At 32.8% G+C, this 17430-nt stretch overlaps 1 protein-coding gene across 3 annotated transcripts; it reads right to left on the bottom strand.

Moving 5' to 3' along the window:
• Positions 1 to 2211: 2211 nt before the first annotated feature.
• LOC116002421 (kinesin-like protein KIN-UB) lies at positions 2212 to 14832 on the bottom strand. Of its 3 annotated transcripts, none has more exons than XM_031242559.1 (19): positions 14488 to 14831; positions 13835 to 13935; positions 13629 to 13751; positions 12710 to 12823; positions 12281 to 12502; positions 12005 to 12158; positions 11281 to 11430; positions 10698 to 10786; positions 10290 to 10493; positions 9806 to 9940; positions 9514 to 9648; positions 8103 to 8234; positions 7609 to 7741; positions 7440 to 7532; positions 3851 to 3976; positions 3589 to 3714; positions 3120 to 3263; positions 2711 to 2839; positions 2212 to 2613 (listed from the first exon to the last, which is right to left on the bottom strand). In XM_031242559.1, the coding sequence occupies exons 1-19, from the start codon at positions 14684 to 14686 to the stop codon at positions 2450 to 2452; spliced, it is 2673 nt and encodes an 890-aa protein (XP_031098419.1). In that variant the 5' UTR covers positions 14687 to 14831; the 3' UTR covers positions 2212 to 2449. The 3 variants fall into 3 exon arrangements, with proteins under 3 accessions (XP_031098419.1, XP_031098418.1, XP_031098420.1); XM_031242558.1 differs by having other exon boundaries at positions 12638 to 12823; positions 14488 to 14830; XM_031242560.1 differs by lacking the exon at positions 8103 to 8234 and having other exon boundaries at positions 12638 to 12823; positions 14488 to 14832.
• Positions 14833 to 17430: the final 2598 nt, after the last annotated feature.

The following is a 17430-nucleotide window of genomic DNA, read 5'->3' as shown; positions in this document are numbered from 1 at the left end:
TATATATATATATATATATATATATATATATATATATATATATATATATATATATATATATATATATATATGAATGTATACACATGAATATAAAAATATATCTATGTGTACACAGTACACAGTGTATATACACTGTGTACTGTGTACACATGGATATATATATTTATATTTATGTGTACACGTACTGTGTACATAATATTAAAAAAAAACAAAATAAAACAAAAACAAAAGTCCGCAGGACTCACCAATCCGCGTGGCAAATTATTGCATGGACCATGGTCCACACAGCTGTGTGGACCAAAAATAAAAAGTACATTATTTTTATACTGAAGGTACATTATTTAATATATACTGTAAAATAATGTACCTACAGTACAAAAATAATGTACTTTTTATTTATGGTCCACACAGCTGTGTGGCCCAAAAATAAAAAGTACATTAGTTTTATACTGAAGGTACATTATTTAATATATACTGTAAAATAATGTACCTACAGTACAAACCTACTGTACCTTCAGTATAAAAATAATGTACTTTTTATTTATGGTCCACACAGCTGTGTGGACCAAAAATAAAAAGTACATTATTTTTATACTGAAGGTACATTATTTTTGTACTGTAGGTACATTATTTTACAGTATATATTAAATAATGTACCTTCAGTACAAAAATAATGTACTTTTTATTTTTGGTCCACACAATTGTGTGGACCATGGTCCATGCAATAATGATTGAATCCGCGTGAGGCTGGCTAGGGTTGTATGAATCCTAGCACGCGGGCCTAACAGACCGGCTCGCAAAAATCCACCAGAAATTAGGCCCGCAGTGGGGCAGGCCTAATGGGACGAACCGACCCGTTTTGACAGTACTGTCGTGTATTGTACGGTTAAAAATACTAGTTGTATATAAAATTTAAAAAAATAAATTAATTAAATAAACATTTTATTCTTCAAAAGAAAATAAAACATACCAGTTAACATAATTAAAAGTGATGTGCTAATAAATAAAATTAATACTAAATCACTAGTAAATACTCCAATCCGTACTTCGTTTTTTTTTTTTTGAAAAAACTCCAATCCGTACTTAAGTACTGCAAGTCTTTTCAAATAAAGAATATAATGTCCAAACTCTAAATATTATACAAACTCATCTAAGAGTTAGGTTGGAAAACTCTTCCATGCTATCAAAGTTATTTCATCCAACATCCCACATAAACTAATTGTTCTTAGAAATCGGGAAAAAAAATCCTACCAGAGATTAAATTGAAAGAGGTAAAATGACAATTCATAGCTTTAGTGAAGAGATGAGAAAATAGAATCGTCAAAGTTATCTTAAGTTAAACATTGATTTTTAAAGGAGTTGAATAATCTAATTTATTTTCTTTTTATTACGAAGTAACATGAAAATGTTTTTGAATGAATTTTATGTGGATCATTTTTAAACAGAAACATTACGGTTAAAAGTTTTCAATTTATATATAGTGAAAAAAAAAATAGAAGAAGAGGAGAAAGAGGAAGAAGAAGAAAACAATTTAGAAAAAGAAAAAAAAAATCTTAATTCTGGTTGCTGCCCTGTGTCTGACGAAAGGTCCAGTGCCCAGTTTACTGGGCTTCTGCCTTTCTGCCTACACAACTGGTTTCTGCGGCAGCAGCCAACGGGTAGTCAAGCATTGTTTTTTATTTCCTAATTTCTTTTTAAACTTTTGATTATTTGGTCAAATAATCTTATAAACGGTCAGTTGTCATCTTATTAACTGATTATAAAAAGATGTTTGATAAATAAGTCATTGATTAAATACAAAATAATTTTTAAAGTTATAATTTATTTGAACGTTTTGAAACAATAAACTGTTATAAAAATTAAAATTGATTTACCAAACGCTCATAAAGGTAAACTACCTTTAACGTTTGGATCAAAGTCCCAAACCATGATAGCCAATAAACAGTTGTCACAAATAGCTAAAAACGTTTTTAAGTGGAGCATTACTAATGAATATTTTTTCTAATTCCGAAAATGATGGAAAAGACCATTCCTTTTTCTTTTCTTTTTTTTTGAAAGGAAAAAAGACCATTCCTATACATAATGATCTCTCGTTTTTCAACTACTCTCTAAATTCAAAAAGTGGTCGTAGTGTTCAGCTAGCATGGCTATCAATCTGAAGTTTGGATCTATACACCTTGCTGTCGCTCCTGTCAGACCAATCCCATAATATAAACAAGGAACTAATTTACATTTCAAACTCCAAAAATATGTCTTACAATATACAACCAAAATAATTGGAATTATCTACAGTCTCAATCAAGCAATCATAAGTATCTGTACTAAACAGCTACCAACCCTATATCAACCAATCTGTTGTCAAGAAGATTTCAAGATTAAAGTCACCTACGTGGTCAACAAGCTCATTGATAATCTGTACTAAACAGCTACCAACCTTTTATATTAGTTTTCAGCCATAATCTACCCTTAGTCGCTTCAGTTCAGCTTGGAAGCTTTTGCTTGAAGTCAGTGTATGGTATGCAAGAGTCCTGATATCCTCTCTAGAACAATTCCGGGAGATACGAACAAGCTCCCACAAAGCGCCTCCACTAATCATGTCCTTTGCGTTTACCTCTGAAATATAGCAGTTTAAGCAGTAAATATGGCACCAGACATCTATAGTTTTTAGTAACAAGAAGACAACTCAAATTTAGAATTCTTTGACAAATACCGTGCTGTGCTATGTGACAGAGTGCTAGCTCAATATGGCGCCTAATATGTGATGCTTCATTGCTAGCGTTCTGTATTATCCAAGGCATTGCTCCATCTTCAATAAGGAGAGACTTCCCGGACTTGGTTCCTGTAACCAAAGGAGCATTACGCTGTGGTCATTCAGCAAACTAAAAAGATTTTGAAGTGACAAATTAAATTCTGTAGTTAGGCTGACCGCTTACTGTCCTTTCAACAAATCTTAAGTTATACATACTACACTCATCAAGTACACGGAAAATAACAGAAACCTAAATTGCCTTTTCTATTTGACAAAACAGTAAGGCCAACATATGTGATGTGAGCATATGGGTGTTCTTTACCCCTTTTTTTACTTTTGCGGGTAAGGGACAACCTTTCAAGCCTCTCACCTTGAATATATGCTCTAGACTCGCATTTAGCAAAGTTAGCAATTCCACGAGCAACTTGAGCAAGAACATCAGGATGCTTGCATTTGACCATTCCAACCAGTGCCCTGATACCACCTTCACCTCTCAGCTTTATTTGCAATTTATCTGCAAAGTGGCTTGTATCCATTAGATATTTAGATGTAACAAATGACAGGATGCTACAACCTAAAACTAACTTCTGGTTGGAGGAGTAATTTCTTAAGGAAGACCATGGGGTATTGGATCAACTCCTAAATGCCATCTTACTAGGAAAGATGCATAGTGACGTTAAACATAAAATAAAACAATGAATTACCTCCAATTTTTATTCCACCGCTAATTACATTAAACAGTTTTAGTAGATCTACTAGTTGACAACCTTCACAAATATCTCAAGAGTTCACAAAACCCAAAGAAAATTTATCATTAGCATTGAAACATCAGAAAATACCATTTCCACAGAGGTTAGCAATAGCTCCAGCAACCATGCGAAGAGTTTGAGGATCCTGAGCATTTGTTGCTGTCACTGACAACAAGCGTATGCCTCCTTGAGACATTATAAGCTCTTGATTGGTTTCTGTCAGAATGAAGTATAAGTATTAAAGTCAATAGCCAAACATTTCAGACTTGCGCCCTTGTGACAATGCCAGTAGCAAATATAACATCCTCGTGTAAACTTATACTTTCTAGACTCGAAAGTTATGAGATCTTACCGTTCATGGCAAGGTTTGCAAGTGCACCTGCTGCAACCCTGTGGATAGTCTCATCACTGGAGCTTCTAAGAATTGCCAACAAGGATGTGAGACCACCAGCTTTAACAATTTTTACCTGATTTGTCACTAAAATAAGGAAGGAAAAAGATTACTGAAATGTGAATTTTGCAATTGAAAAGCATTTTAGTTTTAATTTCTTTTATGAAGGATTAGTAGTAGTCTAGTAGAAACCCACATGCTACTTAAATGTAGTTCCTTCTAGTCCAGCAACTGAGTAAAAAATGAAAGGAAACTTAGAGAATACAATAGAAAGATATATTCAACCCACTTTCATACTTCACCTACTTTTACCCTTCTATGTTCCTATATATAAGGAAATCAGATTTCAAGTTGTGGCCCTCGTTCTACCCTAATTTAAATAGACTAATATTTTTTTTTGAAACAAATAGACTAATATTTAATAATACATATTGTCTGTTCTTATACAAAAGGTCTAGCAAGTATACAATAACGTTATACACTAAATATGCATTTGTAAACAAAACCACACAGTGTGCCTATTTCATAAAGGCTTAATCAAATTTCTAAATAATAGATTAAATAACTGAATTTCTACATGTTTGCCTGATATAATGTATTGCAGAACACTTCTTAGCTAATTTAAACCAATAACTAGAAAGCTTTACCAAAAGATCCTATATGCATAATTGTATACAGGTAGGAAATGTATATGTAAATACAGTGGATCTTAGAGTTAAACCATCATCACAAATATCCTGTCTATATTTCAGTTGATAGAACTCAGAAGTGAAGATTTTCCTCCCACCAGGGAAAATAAATTTCATGGCATATTCATTAGTCTACTGAAAATTTTAACCATATAGCAGGAAAATGGTTATTTGCAGCTGCCAAAAGAATTATGAATAAAAAATGAACAAGGACATGTAGCAGAAGTAGACCTTCGGCCGCTAGATTTGCCAAAACCTTTACAGCATGAATACGAACATCTGCATCTTCTGATTCAAGTAGTGATAATATCTTTTGGAGTCCCACTGTTGTAACAAGGTTGGAGAAGTTAGAATGGGCAAGACCAAGGCATACAATACAAAACAATTTCAATTTCAATACCTTGTTCAAAAAGTTTTTCCATTGAGGCCTTCTCTTCTTCAGAATCTCTTAATTGTTGACAAATTAGAGGAAGTGGAGAATCTAGATCACTAGGCAGTTCTGTAGTACCTCCTCCATCTAGGTTCCTCCTTGCCTACAAAAATACACAACTTATCATTGAAGTTAGGCCTGCTTTACCTTAAGATGCATTGATGCAACAACATGTGCATATTAGGTAAGAATTCTACTGTTCTGTGCATATCAGGTAAGAGTTCCATTGATAAACATTTTCGATGGTTCATTTAATCAAAATCAACACTAAACACCAACAAACTTCAAAAAATTTTAACCACATTTTAAAAGATGCATACTTCTCTTTAAGGAGCATGAAATAAATAAATAAATGCATAATAAACAGTTAGTGCAATAAAACTCGAGCACAGAACTTATTGTTTTTATTTTGAGTTTCTTTTTTTATTATAGATATCATGCCATGAGCTGCAGAAATAGATTACCTCATCAACTTCAAAATTTGATTGCAGTAGCTGATTTTGCAATATTGTTATTTGTTCTTCAAGTCTCTTTTTTTTACGTGTCTCGTCTTCCAACATCTTCTGTAGCTTTAAGATTTCAGTACTTCTAACTGCCTAGTACAATGAAAATATCACTATCAATCCTCAATTGATGAAAACTGCAACGAGGACTGACAGGGTTAATATTTATCTACATTCATATACCCTTTAGATCATAAGTTTGAGTTTATTAATATTTTTTAGGTTTGACTTTAGGTGATTTTACATCTTTCTATTATTTTTTGTAGGAAAGGACTAAACTGCAAAGAAGTCAGAAGCTGAGGAACAAAATTGCAAAATTAACTATTAATCAATTAATTAGGGCTACACTCAAGGAATATAAAAAAAGGGGGCTAATTAGCTAAGGAAAGCAACCAGGAATTCATTTTGGAAATTCAAGGGGGAAAAGTAAGATGTCAGCAAGAAGAAGAAAAGGAAGAGAGGAACAAAAATAAAAAGTCAGCAGTCGGGAATTGTCTATTTGGCAGTGATTCATTCTTCTTCCTGCTTCTTTAGCTCCATCAGTTTCAGTATGAATTAATTTAATTAGCTAAAGTTATGATGTAGCCTAACCAAGTTAATGTAGATTTGATAACTTTATGCTTTGAGAATAACTATTTCATGTTGAGTATACATTGTTGTGTTTAATACGCTTAATCGGTTGGCCACCATTCAAAGAACATATTTGACTAAAGAATTTTATGTAATGGCTTCTAACCACAGATTTTTAAAAAATCAGAGATGGATCAACATGATTTATGCAGTTTCAATGATAAGGTAACCAGAAAGGTTCAACATAAACTACAGAGTTTCATATATTTTAAAGAACCATTCCAAATGAGTGGTCATAGGTTCGAACCCCGGTGGTGGGGGCTTAGATTCTTTGGGCTGAAAATGTTTGAGAAAGTATAGAACAGATACTACCTTGTAAAGAATCTTGAATATTTCAAAAAAAAAAAAGGATCATGACCTATATAGTGGGTTAACAAGAGTATGTTAAATATAACTCAAATAATATTGAATAGGTTAGGAAATGCTACCATCACATGTATAGTAACATTTTTGGAAGCATACTAATTTAATTTAAAATCTATATTTTCAGGTTATGGTAAAATTATAATTTATAAGCAATGGTGTCAATTTGTTCTTGGTCTATTTTTTAAATTTTGGTTATTAGCTAATTTACATTCTTAAACCTTGGATTACGTTTTGTTCAAATAATCTAGAATTAGTTTTCGGAATTTAGTTACTTGTTGGATCAAAGCTTAATTCCAGTACACTTTCTATGATTTTACAAATCAAAGATATAATAGTTGCTCTAGAAAGATCTGGCATTAGATGGGACAAATAATACCTCTGACCTTTGCCACTGTGCTATTTGATTTTTTAGATCACTGATCTCCTCTTCTGCAGCTTTCCTTAAAAGAGTTTCATTTTGAAGCAACCTCTTAATCTCAGCAATGTCCTCAGTGACACCAAGATCGTTAGGCTATGTAATATGACAAATCAACAGGAAATACAATGTAACCAAGTCATTCCCCATTGACAATCAAAATGAAAGCCAAGAAAATGATATTTGAGTGATATATTCAATCATATCTACCATTCATACACATGACTAGATAAATGCATCAACTAGAGCCTACCTCTTGGTTGAATTTCTCAGTGTTGTTGGAATCATTTACCCCAACCTTTTCATGTTTTCCTTGACTTGTTTCCCACTGCTGCTCTAGCTTCTGTATTGCATCCAAATACTCTTTCTCATACTTCATTCTTTCACTCTGTACCCCCCCCCCCCCCCCCCNATTAGTCTACTGAAAATTTTAACCATATAGCAGGAAAATGGTTATTTGCAGCTGCCAAAAGAATTATGAATAAAAAATGAACAAGGACATGTAGCAGAAGTAGACCTTCGGCCGCTAGATTTGCCAAAACCTTTACAGCATGAATACGAACATCTGCATCTTCTGATTCAAGTAGTGATAATATCTTTTGGAGTCCCACTGTTGTAACAAGGTTGGAGAAGTTAGAATGGGCAAGACCAAGGCATACAATACAAAACAATTTCAATTTCAATACCTTGTTCAAAAAGTTTTTCCATTGAGGCCTTCTCTTCTTCAGAATCTCTTAATTGTTGACAAATTAGAGGAAGTGGAGAATCTAGATCACTAGGCAGTTCTGTAGTACCTCCTCCATCTAGGTTCCTCCTTGCCTACAAAAATACACAACTTATCATTGAAGTTAGGCCTGCTTTACCTTAAGATGCATTGATGCAACAACATGTGCATATTAGGTAAGAATTCTACTGTTCTGTGCATATCAGGTAAGAGTTCCATTGATAAACATTTTCGATGGTTCATTTAATCAAAATCAACACTAAACACCAACAAACTTCAAAAAATTTTAACCACATTTTAAAAGATGCATACTTCTCTTTAAGGAGCATGAAATAAATAAATAAATGCATAATAAACAGTTAGTGCAATAAAACTCGAGCACAGAACTTATTGTTTTTATTTTGAGTTTCTTTTTTTATTATAGATATCATGCCATGAGCTGCAGAAATAGATTACCTCATCAACTTCAAAATTTGATTGCAGTAGCTGATTTTGCAATATTGTTATTTGTTCTTCAAGTCTCTTTTTTTTACGTGTCTCGTCTTCCAACATCTTCTGTAGCTTTAAGATTTCAGTACTTCTAACTGCCTAGTACAATGAAAATATCACTATCAATCCTCAATTGATGAAAACTGCAACGAGGACTGACAGGGTTAATATTTATCTACATTCATATACCCTTTAGATCATAAGTTTGAGTTTATTAATATTTTTTAGGTTTGACTTTAGGTGATTTTACATCTTTCTATTATTTTTTGTAGGAAAGGACTAAACTGCAAAGAAGTCAGAAGCTGAGGAACAAAATTGCAAAATTAACTATTAATCAATTAATTAGGGCTACACTCAAGGAATATAAAAAAAGGGGGCTAATTAGCTAAGGAAAGCAACCAGGAATTCATTTTGGAAATTCAAGGGGGAAAAGTAAGATGTCAGCAAGAAGAAGAAAAGGAAGAGAGGAACAAAAATAAAAAGTCAGCAGTCGGGAATTGTCTATTTGGCAGTGATTCATTCTTCTTCCTGCTTCTTTAGCTCCATCAGTTTCAGTATGAATTAATTTAATTAGCTAAAGTTATGATGTAGCCTAACCAAGTTAATGTAGATTTGATAACTTTATGCTTTGAGAATAACTATTTCATGTTGAGTATACATTGTTGTGTTTAATACGCTTAATCGGTTGGCCACCATTCAAAGAACATATTTGACTAAAGAATTTTATGTAATGGCTTCTAACCACAGATTTTTAAAAAATCAGAGATGGATCAACATGATTTATGCAGTTTCAATGATAAGGTAACCAGAAAGGTTCAACATAAACTACAGAGTTTCATATATTTTAAAGAACCATTCCAAATGAGTGGTCATAGGTTCGAACCCCGGTGGTGGGGGCTTAGATTCTTTGGGCTGAAAATGTTTGAGAAAGTATAGAACAGATACTACCTTGTAAAGAATCTTGAATATTTCAAAAAAAAAAAAGGATCATGACCTATATAGTGGGTTAACAAGAGTATGTTAAATATAACTCAAATAATATTGAATAGGTTAGGAAATGCTACCATCACATGTATAGTAACATTTTTGGAAGCATACTAATTTAATTTAAAATCTATATTTTCAGGTTATGGTAAAATTATAATTTATAAGCAATGGTGTCAATTTGTTCTTGGTCTATTTTTTAAATTTTGGTTATTAGCTAATTTACATTCTTAAACCTTGGATTACGTTTTGTTCAAATAATCTAGAATTAGTTTTCGGAATTTAGTTACTTGTTGGATCAAAGCTTAATTCCAGTACACTTTCTATGATTTTACAAATCAAAGATATAATAGTTGCTCTAGAAAGATCTGGCATTAGATGGGACAAATAATACCTCTGACCTTTGCCACTGTGCTATTTGATTTTTTAGATCACTGATCTCCTCTTCTGCAGCTTTCCTTAAAAGAGTTTCATTTTGAAGCAACCTCTTAATCTCAGCAATGTCCTCAGTGACACCAAGATCGTTAGGCTATGTAATATGACAAATCAACAGGAAATACAATGTAACCAAGTCATTCCCCATTGACAATCAAAATGAAAGCCAAGAAAATGATATTTGAGTGATATATTCAATCATATCTACCATTCATACACATGACTAGATAAATGCATCAACTAGAGCCTACCTCTTGGTTGAATTTCTCAGTGTTGTTGGAATCATTTACCCCAACCTTTTCATGTTTTCCTTGACTTGTTTCCCACTGCTGCTCTAGCTTCTGTATTGCATCCAAATACTCTTTCTCATACTTCATTCTTTCACTCTGTACCCCCCCCCCCCCCAACCAAATAAAGTAAAGAAATTGAAATCAAGAGAAAAGGTCAGTTCATGCCTGGCGCTATACTTCAGTCATTTAACATATAATCAGAGAAAATTCCTCCTTGGAAATCTCAAACCCAAATAAAGGAAAGGAAGTATTAAAGCAGGTATTCTAATTGTAGCATGCAAAAATATATACACTTCAATATAGAATCAGTTTTTCCTGATCCTATCTCCTCAAAGATCTATGCATTACAAAACTCTACTAGTCAATATAACAAAACATGCATATGCATGAAAAATATAATCTGAAATCTTGTTATCATATGACACATGCAGAAGCATGAGCTTACCTCCAATAATACATCATGATTTCTTTCAGCCTCAGAAATTCGCTTCTGAGCCTCTTGAGCAATCCTCTCAATTTCATCTTGAAATGCTTTCTGTTGACTTTCATGTTCAGCAATTAGCTTGTCCAATTGAATGTCAAGCCTTCTGGACAAACCTTTGTAATCAAATTCTTCTTTGGTTTTCAACATATTCTCCACCTTCATAGCCTGTAAAGTGCAAACACATTCTTCCCTTTACAAAAGTCACACAGATAAAATAATTATATCATCGTCGTACTCACCAAGTGAATTCAATTATCACTGCTGTGATATTAAGAAACTAAGCAAATTCAAGCTCACGAAAATAATCAATTGACTGCTTAATGTGGCTTCTCTCTGGACAAAAATTGAAGAAATGGATGTTAGGATTACCCTTTTTCCAAACATTATGGTACTTGCAGTCTCTCCACGGTGGCGTGGAGATGGACCAATGGTAATAACTAATGAAGTTCGTGCAGTACCTGCAAGGGAAATATCATGCAGCAAAAAGAATTTTATCACAGATGAAACTGAACCTTCAAGCCACAAGAATGTATCACAGCAGATTTGAAAAGTATTTTAAGTAGAAACAGATGTGAAACAATGTGGCTAATGGATACTAGAGGGTCATTGTACCCAAAAATTTAAAAAAAAATAAAAATAAAAAGAAATAAAAGTTTCATGTTTATCGTTGCCTTTCACCCAATAATTTGATAGCAAGTACAAAAATAAAAATTTTAAACATCTTAAGATATATTTCATAAATTTGTGTGATGAGCACCTGCCAGAAAATATCTTTGTTTTAAGTAATTCATGGAGAATTTCGGTACTATAGTCCTTAATCCAACTTTTTTCTCATGGTTTATAAGAGACTAGGTAATTCCACATGAGAAAATTAAATTAAGATTGAATTCATTCAAACAGTTAATCCATGAAAAGCCCTATAATACATGCTTTATTTACTGCAAATACCTACCTCCAAACGAATCTCGAAGCAGTCTAGTAAGCTTCGAATCACGTACTGGAACATGGTTACTATTCTCCGCCAGTGCATTAATGCATTTCCCTAATGCAGTAAGAGATAGATTTATAGACTTGGCCTCCTCTAAAGTGTGTGCTTCACTTCCTGAAACATAGAACTTTGTCATGTAACCTCTAATGTACATCTAAATTGCAGAGTGCAGAAATCTTGTTCACCCTTTATGAGGAATTGATGATCTAGTGGACATTGGAAATGGTAGTGGAGTTAATTCCAAACAAATATGATTCAGACTTTATCAAGGAATGAGGTTCATAGGAGATCAGTGAAGATGAGGGGAAGAAATACACTTGAGCAGAACCCTCAATATTCCTATGTACATATAAGATTACAAAGAATCATATAGAAATGTTTAGCAATAAACCATTCAGGAATGTTTTCATTCTCATTCCTTTAGGAAGGTTTAGAAATAGATTTTTCTGGTTACTTGTTCAAACGTGTAATTGAAATATGAATATCTCTTGATAATAATTTTAGTACTCTAGCTCATACTAGGAACAGAAGAAAGTAATATAGGCTATTGAATTTTAAAAAATATATAAAAAATAAGGAGAGAGAGAGAGACAAGCTATAAATTCATCATTAGAAGAACATACATTATCATAGATAGAGAAATAAAAGAACAATATGTATTCTTTGCCCATGGATTCTTATACCTTACCTGACTTGCTAATGCGCTCAGAGCCAGCAAGATCCACAACAGCTAGCTTGCTTCTGCGAACAACAGGTTGCTTGAATGTTTTAGCCAAGTGAGATGGACCATGTTCAGTGGAAAGAGCAGAATCTCTTCCCTTGACAGACCTTTTAACATGTACCTGCAGCATGAAAAAGTTGTCACAAAAAATATTGTACTGATCATGGACAAGCACAGGGTTCAAAGAACTTGCTCAGTCAATACCCAGGGAAATCCATTATTTGCTTAGGTTAATCCATTTACCATCAGTATAGCATGGCTGCGTGAAGATTCTGTGTTCAAAATTGTATTAGCAGCAATCCTATGAGCTTCACCTAGTTGCAGTAGGTCCAAGAAACTTTTTTGGTCTCTGATTTCCATTACAGTAGCCCCAGGTAGTGATATATCTCCAGTTTTAGGATCTTCCACTATGGATACATTACCATTAGCTGGATCAAGAAGATCCTGTATAGACTCCATATACAGCTGCATTGGATTGGTGGTAAGATATTTTCGACAAAGCATTTTAAAAATATACTCTGTATATATTTGTTATCATTATGAAATACAAACAACTTATTATAAATTAAAAGTATTTGATCTTTCTGTGGGGGAAACAACCTGCAAGTAAGATACAGAAACTGTTTCAGTCACCAGTGATATTTCAGCAAGAATATCTTCCATTGCACGCACCATTATCCCACGGTCAGCAGTATCTTCTTCTCCCAACCGTCCCAGAGTGTAAGTTTTTCCTGTCCCAGTTTGCCCATATGCCATGACTGTTCCATTATAACCATCCAAGACATTCTGCCAAATGCATCCACAAATGCATTTCATATGACATAGACATATAGTCCATTTATTCAAGTGGCCAGATCTCATTGTGCATTTTTCAAACTTTAAAGCACTAATTAAAAAGACTGAATTGAAGCAGAACCAAGTAGATTTAAATGCTCAATTCCTCATACTCTTTATGTAAATACTGATAACTTATCCACTGTAACATGAGTACACTTTATGAAGAGCTTTCAAAATAAAATAAAATAAAATAAATACATTATGTGTCACATCTGTATTCTGTTGTAAACTAGGAGAATTAATCATAAGAGATAGACCAACATCTAGCACTTTAGGTCAAAATCAGCAATTAATTGGCACGTTATTCTTCTAGAATTTCCACACATGTAGTGATCAGGAAGCTGCAAACTAGAGATCCTAACAGTTCACCTTGCTAATTCATGAATATTACAACACCAGTGTTAGAAGTAACCTTCCAACTTCAGTATCTTTAGTGATTTAACAATTTAAGGATAAGCTGAGTATCATAAGAATACAGTCTAACTAAAGGCTGTATTGGAACTACTGGTATCTGCTCTCTATAGCCTAAGTGCCTAACAAGAGTCACTAAATAGATTGTATTCAATCCTGGTGAAACTTTCATATTGTTAACCTTGTGGGTCAGCTGACTTTGATGTGCTTCTACAGCAATTAAGGGAAACGCAACACAATCATATGGAAAGATCCATGTCTTATTCACAACATATGCAAACAAAACTACAGAAATAGCAATGCTGGCATAGATATATAAGGGTCATTTTTAAGGACAAAGCACCTCAACAACAGGTTTAGCCACAGCTTCATAAACACGCTTTTGTGATGCAAATTCAGTAAGCACTTCATCAAATTCATATGTATCTGTATCCCAGTTGTTTCTTCGAAGATTCAACCTTTTGAGCTGAAAAATTAATAAGTAATAACTACAATCAGTTCAGCTTTGCACCAGGAAGAAACAATTATCTAGAGGGCAGATGGTGTCACCTCTGGCTGCAATTCCACACAATCAGCAAAATCAGTATCAGCAACCATTTCCTCTGCATTTCGAGGCCGTAACCTGACTGCAACTCGAACACGGCCTGAAACTGTCACCACCAGCCAGTTAAAGAATCATCAAACCCGTAAGTACTTCCGACCAAGGACTCAATCTCACCTACTATATATAGCCATATAGGAAACAATGCATTAAGCAATGATGTTGTGGAAATTTGTTTTATCTGAATTAGAAAAGTTTGTTCCTACACCTACTTCTAAACCATGAATGGAAATTCCGATAAAACTTTCCGTAGAAAACAAGTAAGCGCGCTAATCTTAAATAGTACCAAATGAACTCACACAAGATAAGCCTTCAAATGAAGTAAACTGAACCTATTCTTTCTTCGCAAATCGAATATAATATTCCATTCACCGCATCATAACAGCTAAATTCAATAAACAAAATGCATCTCTGATTCTCCGTCCTCCATGAACACGCATTATAAACGAACTTTTACTTACTCAACGTTTCACTTACACACCACGGAACAGAGAGCCAGAGAGCGGTTAAATTTTAAAACTAAATATTCAACCACTTTTAGATGTGTTCCATTACATCCATCAGAAAATCAGAGAGCACTTGGGAGCTAAATACAAAATACCTCCACCGCGTTCCTTAGTGGACGTGGCGACTGAGCCGGTGCTGTTGCGGCGGAGACCGGAATTCTGCGGTGGCGCGGAGCTCTTGGATTTGAAAGAGGACTTGGGAGCTGAGTTGATCGAGGACGTTCGGTTAGTAATAGTATCCGCCTTAACTCCCCCTCTGCCAACCGCGCCGCTCCTGAAACTAGCCGTGGCCATTTTCACATTGCTCCTCTGCTCATCACCGGCTTTTACTTCAACAATGGAGAATTGAAGGGCTCAAAAAGGGAGTGTGGTGTGAGGGCGAGTCGTGACTCAGAGAAACACGGAGAAAACGGTGAGCGAGTCGGGTCATGGGGGGCCATGGGGACGACTTTGGTAGTTTTGGTGGTGGCCAGGTGGGACGGGACGGATTTTCCTTGCACTTTTGTTTGGTTGTTTATCTTGTGGAAATTACATAAATAGCCCTGAAGATTTGAAAAAGGACTGCGGTAGTGCGTACTTGCCCGATTGTCCCGCTCAATCTAGTTGTAATTAATTGCTGTCGTCTAAACTCTAAACCACTTCGTACTCCGTATTACTTGAGATTTGAGAGCTTCATTGACTACACTGCAGGCATTGGGGTGTTTTGGTAAACAGCTAATAGCTTATAGTTGATAGCTGGTTGGTTTAGCTAGTAGTTGATGGCTGATTGAATTAACTGATTTAATCAGCTGGTCGTATTAGCTGGTTATAAAAAACTGTTTGGTAAATTAGATGTTTACTATTAGCTGATTGAATGTAAAATGATATTTAAGGGTATGAGTGTATTGTATTATTTCAACATTTAAATATAACAAAAAGATAAACTCTTATTAATAAATAATTATAAAATTTGGATATCATCTATACTTTTTTTAAGGACATAAGTTAATTGTTTTTGTTTATTTAACTCTTATTAAATTATACTGAGTATTCTAAAACAATTTTATTACGTATTTATTTTCTATTATTATTATTATTATTAAAAATGACAAACCCATCACCCGTTTATTATTATTATTATTATTATTATTATTATTATTATTATTATTATTATTATTATAAAATAACAAACACACCACCTATTTAAAAGTAAATCTCATTGATTTCAAAGGATAAAATAGTCAATATACACATTATTCCCAATAAGCTCATACAAAAAGCTACATTCATTAACTTTTCAATTTTCAGCTTATTGGCTCAATCAGCTAAGACCAATAAACCATTTACCAAACACTTCAAAATAGCTTATTGGTTGGTCAAACAACTAAACTTGGTCAAATAAGCTAAAATTTGGCTTATAAGCCAATAACCAAACACCCCCAATACGGTTGAGTAAATAATTGATGTAGGATAAAAATTAGGCAAAATAGTACACTTAAAATTTTTGAAAAATAGTTAAATAGACTGAAATACAAGCAAAAAAAAAAAAGGTAATTAAACCCTCAAATTATTAAAAAAAATCAATTACACCCTCAAACGTATTTTTATAGCCTTGTTTGGTTGAGTGTAATTTAGGAGGAATTACAATTCACTGAATTTCAATTCAGTCAATTTCCAAACTACATTGTTTGGTTGGAGGGAATTGCAATTCCCTCTAAATGATGAATTGCAATTCATAGGGTACCCCTATGAATTACAATTCGGTGGAGATAAGGGGCAAGTTTTTTGATGTAAAGATAATTTTGTCCCTCGTCTCATACCCTTTGCTTACTATGTATTCGCCAAATTAATTTTTTCTTCTTTGCTTATTTCTATTTTTAGTGTTTTCTTATAATTTTTAAATTTATTTTTTTGTATTTAATAATACTTTTAATTTAGTTTTTAAATATATAAATTTTACATACTAACTTAATATTATAAAAAATTTAATTGTAAATAACTTCAATCAAACCTCATTAACCACACCCAACACAGTTGTTATACCATGGATAAGGGTTCATATTACATTATGAATCCTGATACAAAAATTATGTACCTCCACTTATCATGTTTTTTCATCACTTCTTTATTTTCTTTATTTACTTTACCCTTCAAATTTAATTTGACATTGATGTCATTTTTTTTTCTATTTTAAATTTCATTGTTGGCTTTTCATTATTTGTCCCTTTGTGCCATAGAGATGGTTACATGATAGATGGGCCGGGGTTCTTGAATTGGTTGGTAAAAATAACGTGTATTATTATCTTTATCCAATTTTATCTGTACTACTTACTATTTATTAGTCAAATTAATTTTTTTGCTAATTATAGTAGTTTTTTAAAAATAATTTTTAAATTTAATTTTTTTGTGTTTAATAATACTTTTAATTTTATTTTTAAATATATAAATTTTACCAACCCAATTCTAAACTTAATATTATGAAAATTTAAATTGTAAATATGAAAATTGCAAAAGATTATCAATGTCTCTTTTTATCCATTGATGTATACATACATCATATTTATATTTTTTTTTGAAAAAACATTATATTTATATTATTCTATACAATATGAAAATATGTACTATTTTTTTTAGAATTGTGATTATTGCTATAATTAGACACATTAATTTCTATAGTGTTTACTCATTAAGACAATTTATTTTTAAATCTTCCTAAACTCATACTTTTAATTAAAAAGTTTATAACTATTTAAAAATCAATATGCCTAAATACATAATATAGTTAGGGATTACATTAATCCATCAAAATTTTAAAAATTAAATTCTATTAATTTGTAAATTCAATTCCCTTAATTATTATTAATAAAATATAAAATATAATTAAGAAAATAAAATTATAAAATTAACTAAATATGTATTCATAAATATTCAGAAATATGTTTAAATACATACATAGACTTATACAAATAGAGTTATTCCAGCAATGGTCCTCCGACTATGTTGATTTTCCAAAATTAGTCCCCGACTTTTAATTTGGACAATTTAAGCCCTTGACTTTA

Source organism: Ipomoea triloba, chromosome 13, assembly GCF_003576645.1.
Source record: "Ipomoea triloba cultivar NCNSP0323 chromosome 13, ASM357664v1".
Lineage (NCBI taxonomy): Eukaryota > Viridiplantae > Streptophyta > Magnoliopsida > Solanales > Convolvulaceae > Ipomoea > Ipomoea triloba.
The sequence above is the reverse complement of the archived record's forward strand: the minus strand, read 5'-3'. Positions and strand labels throughout refer to the sequence as shown.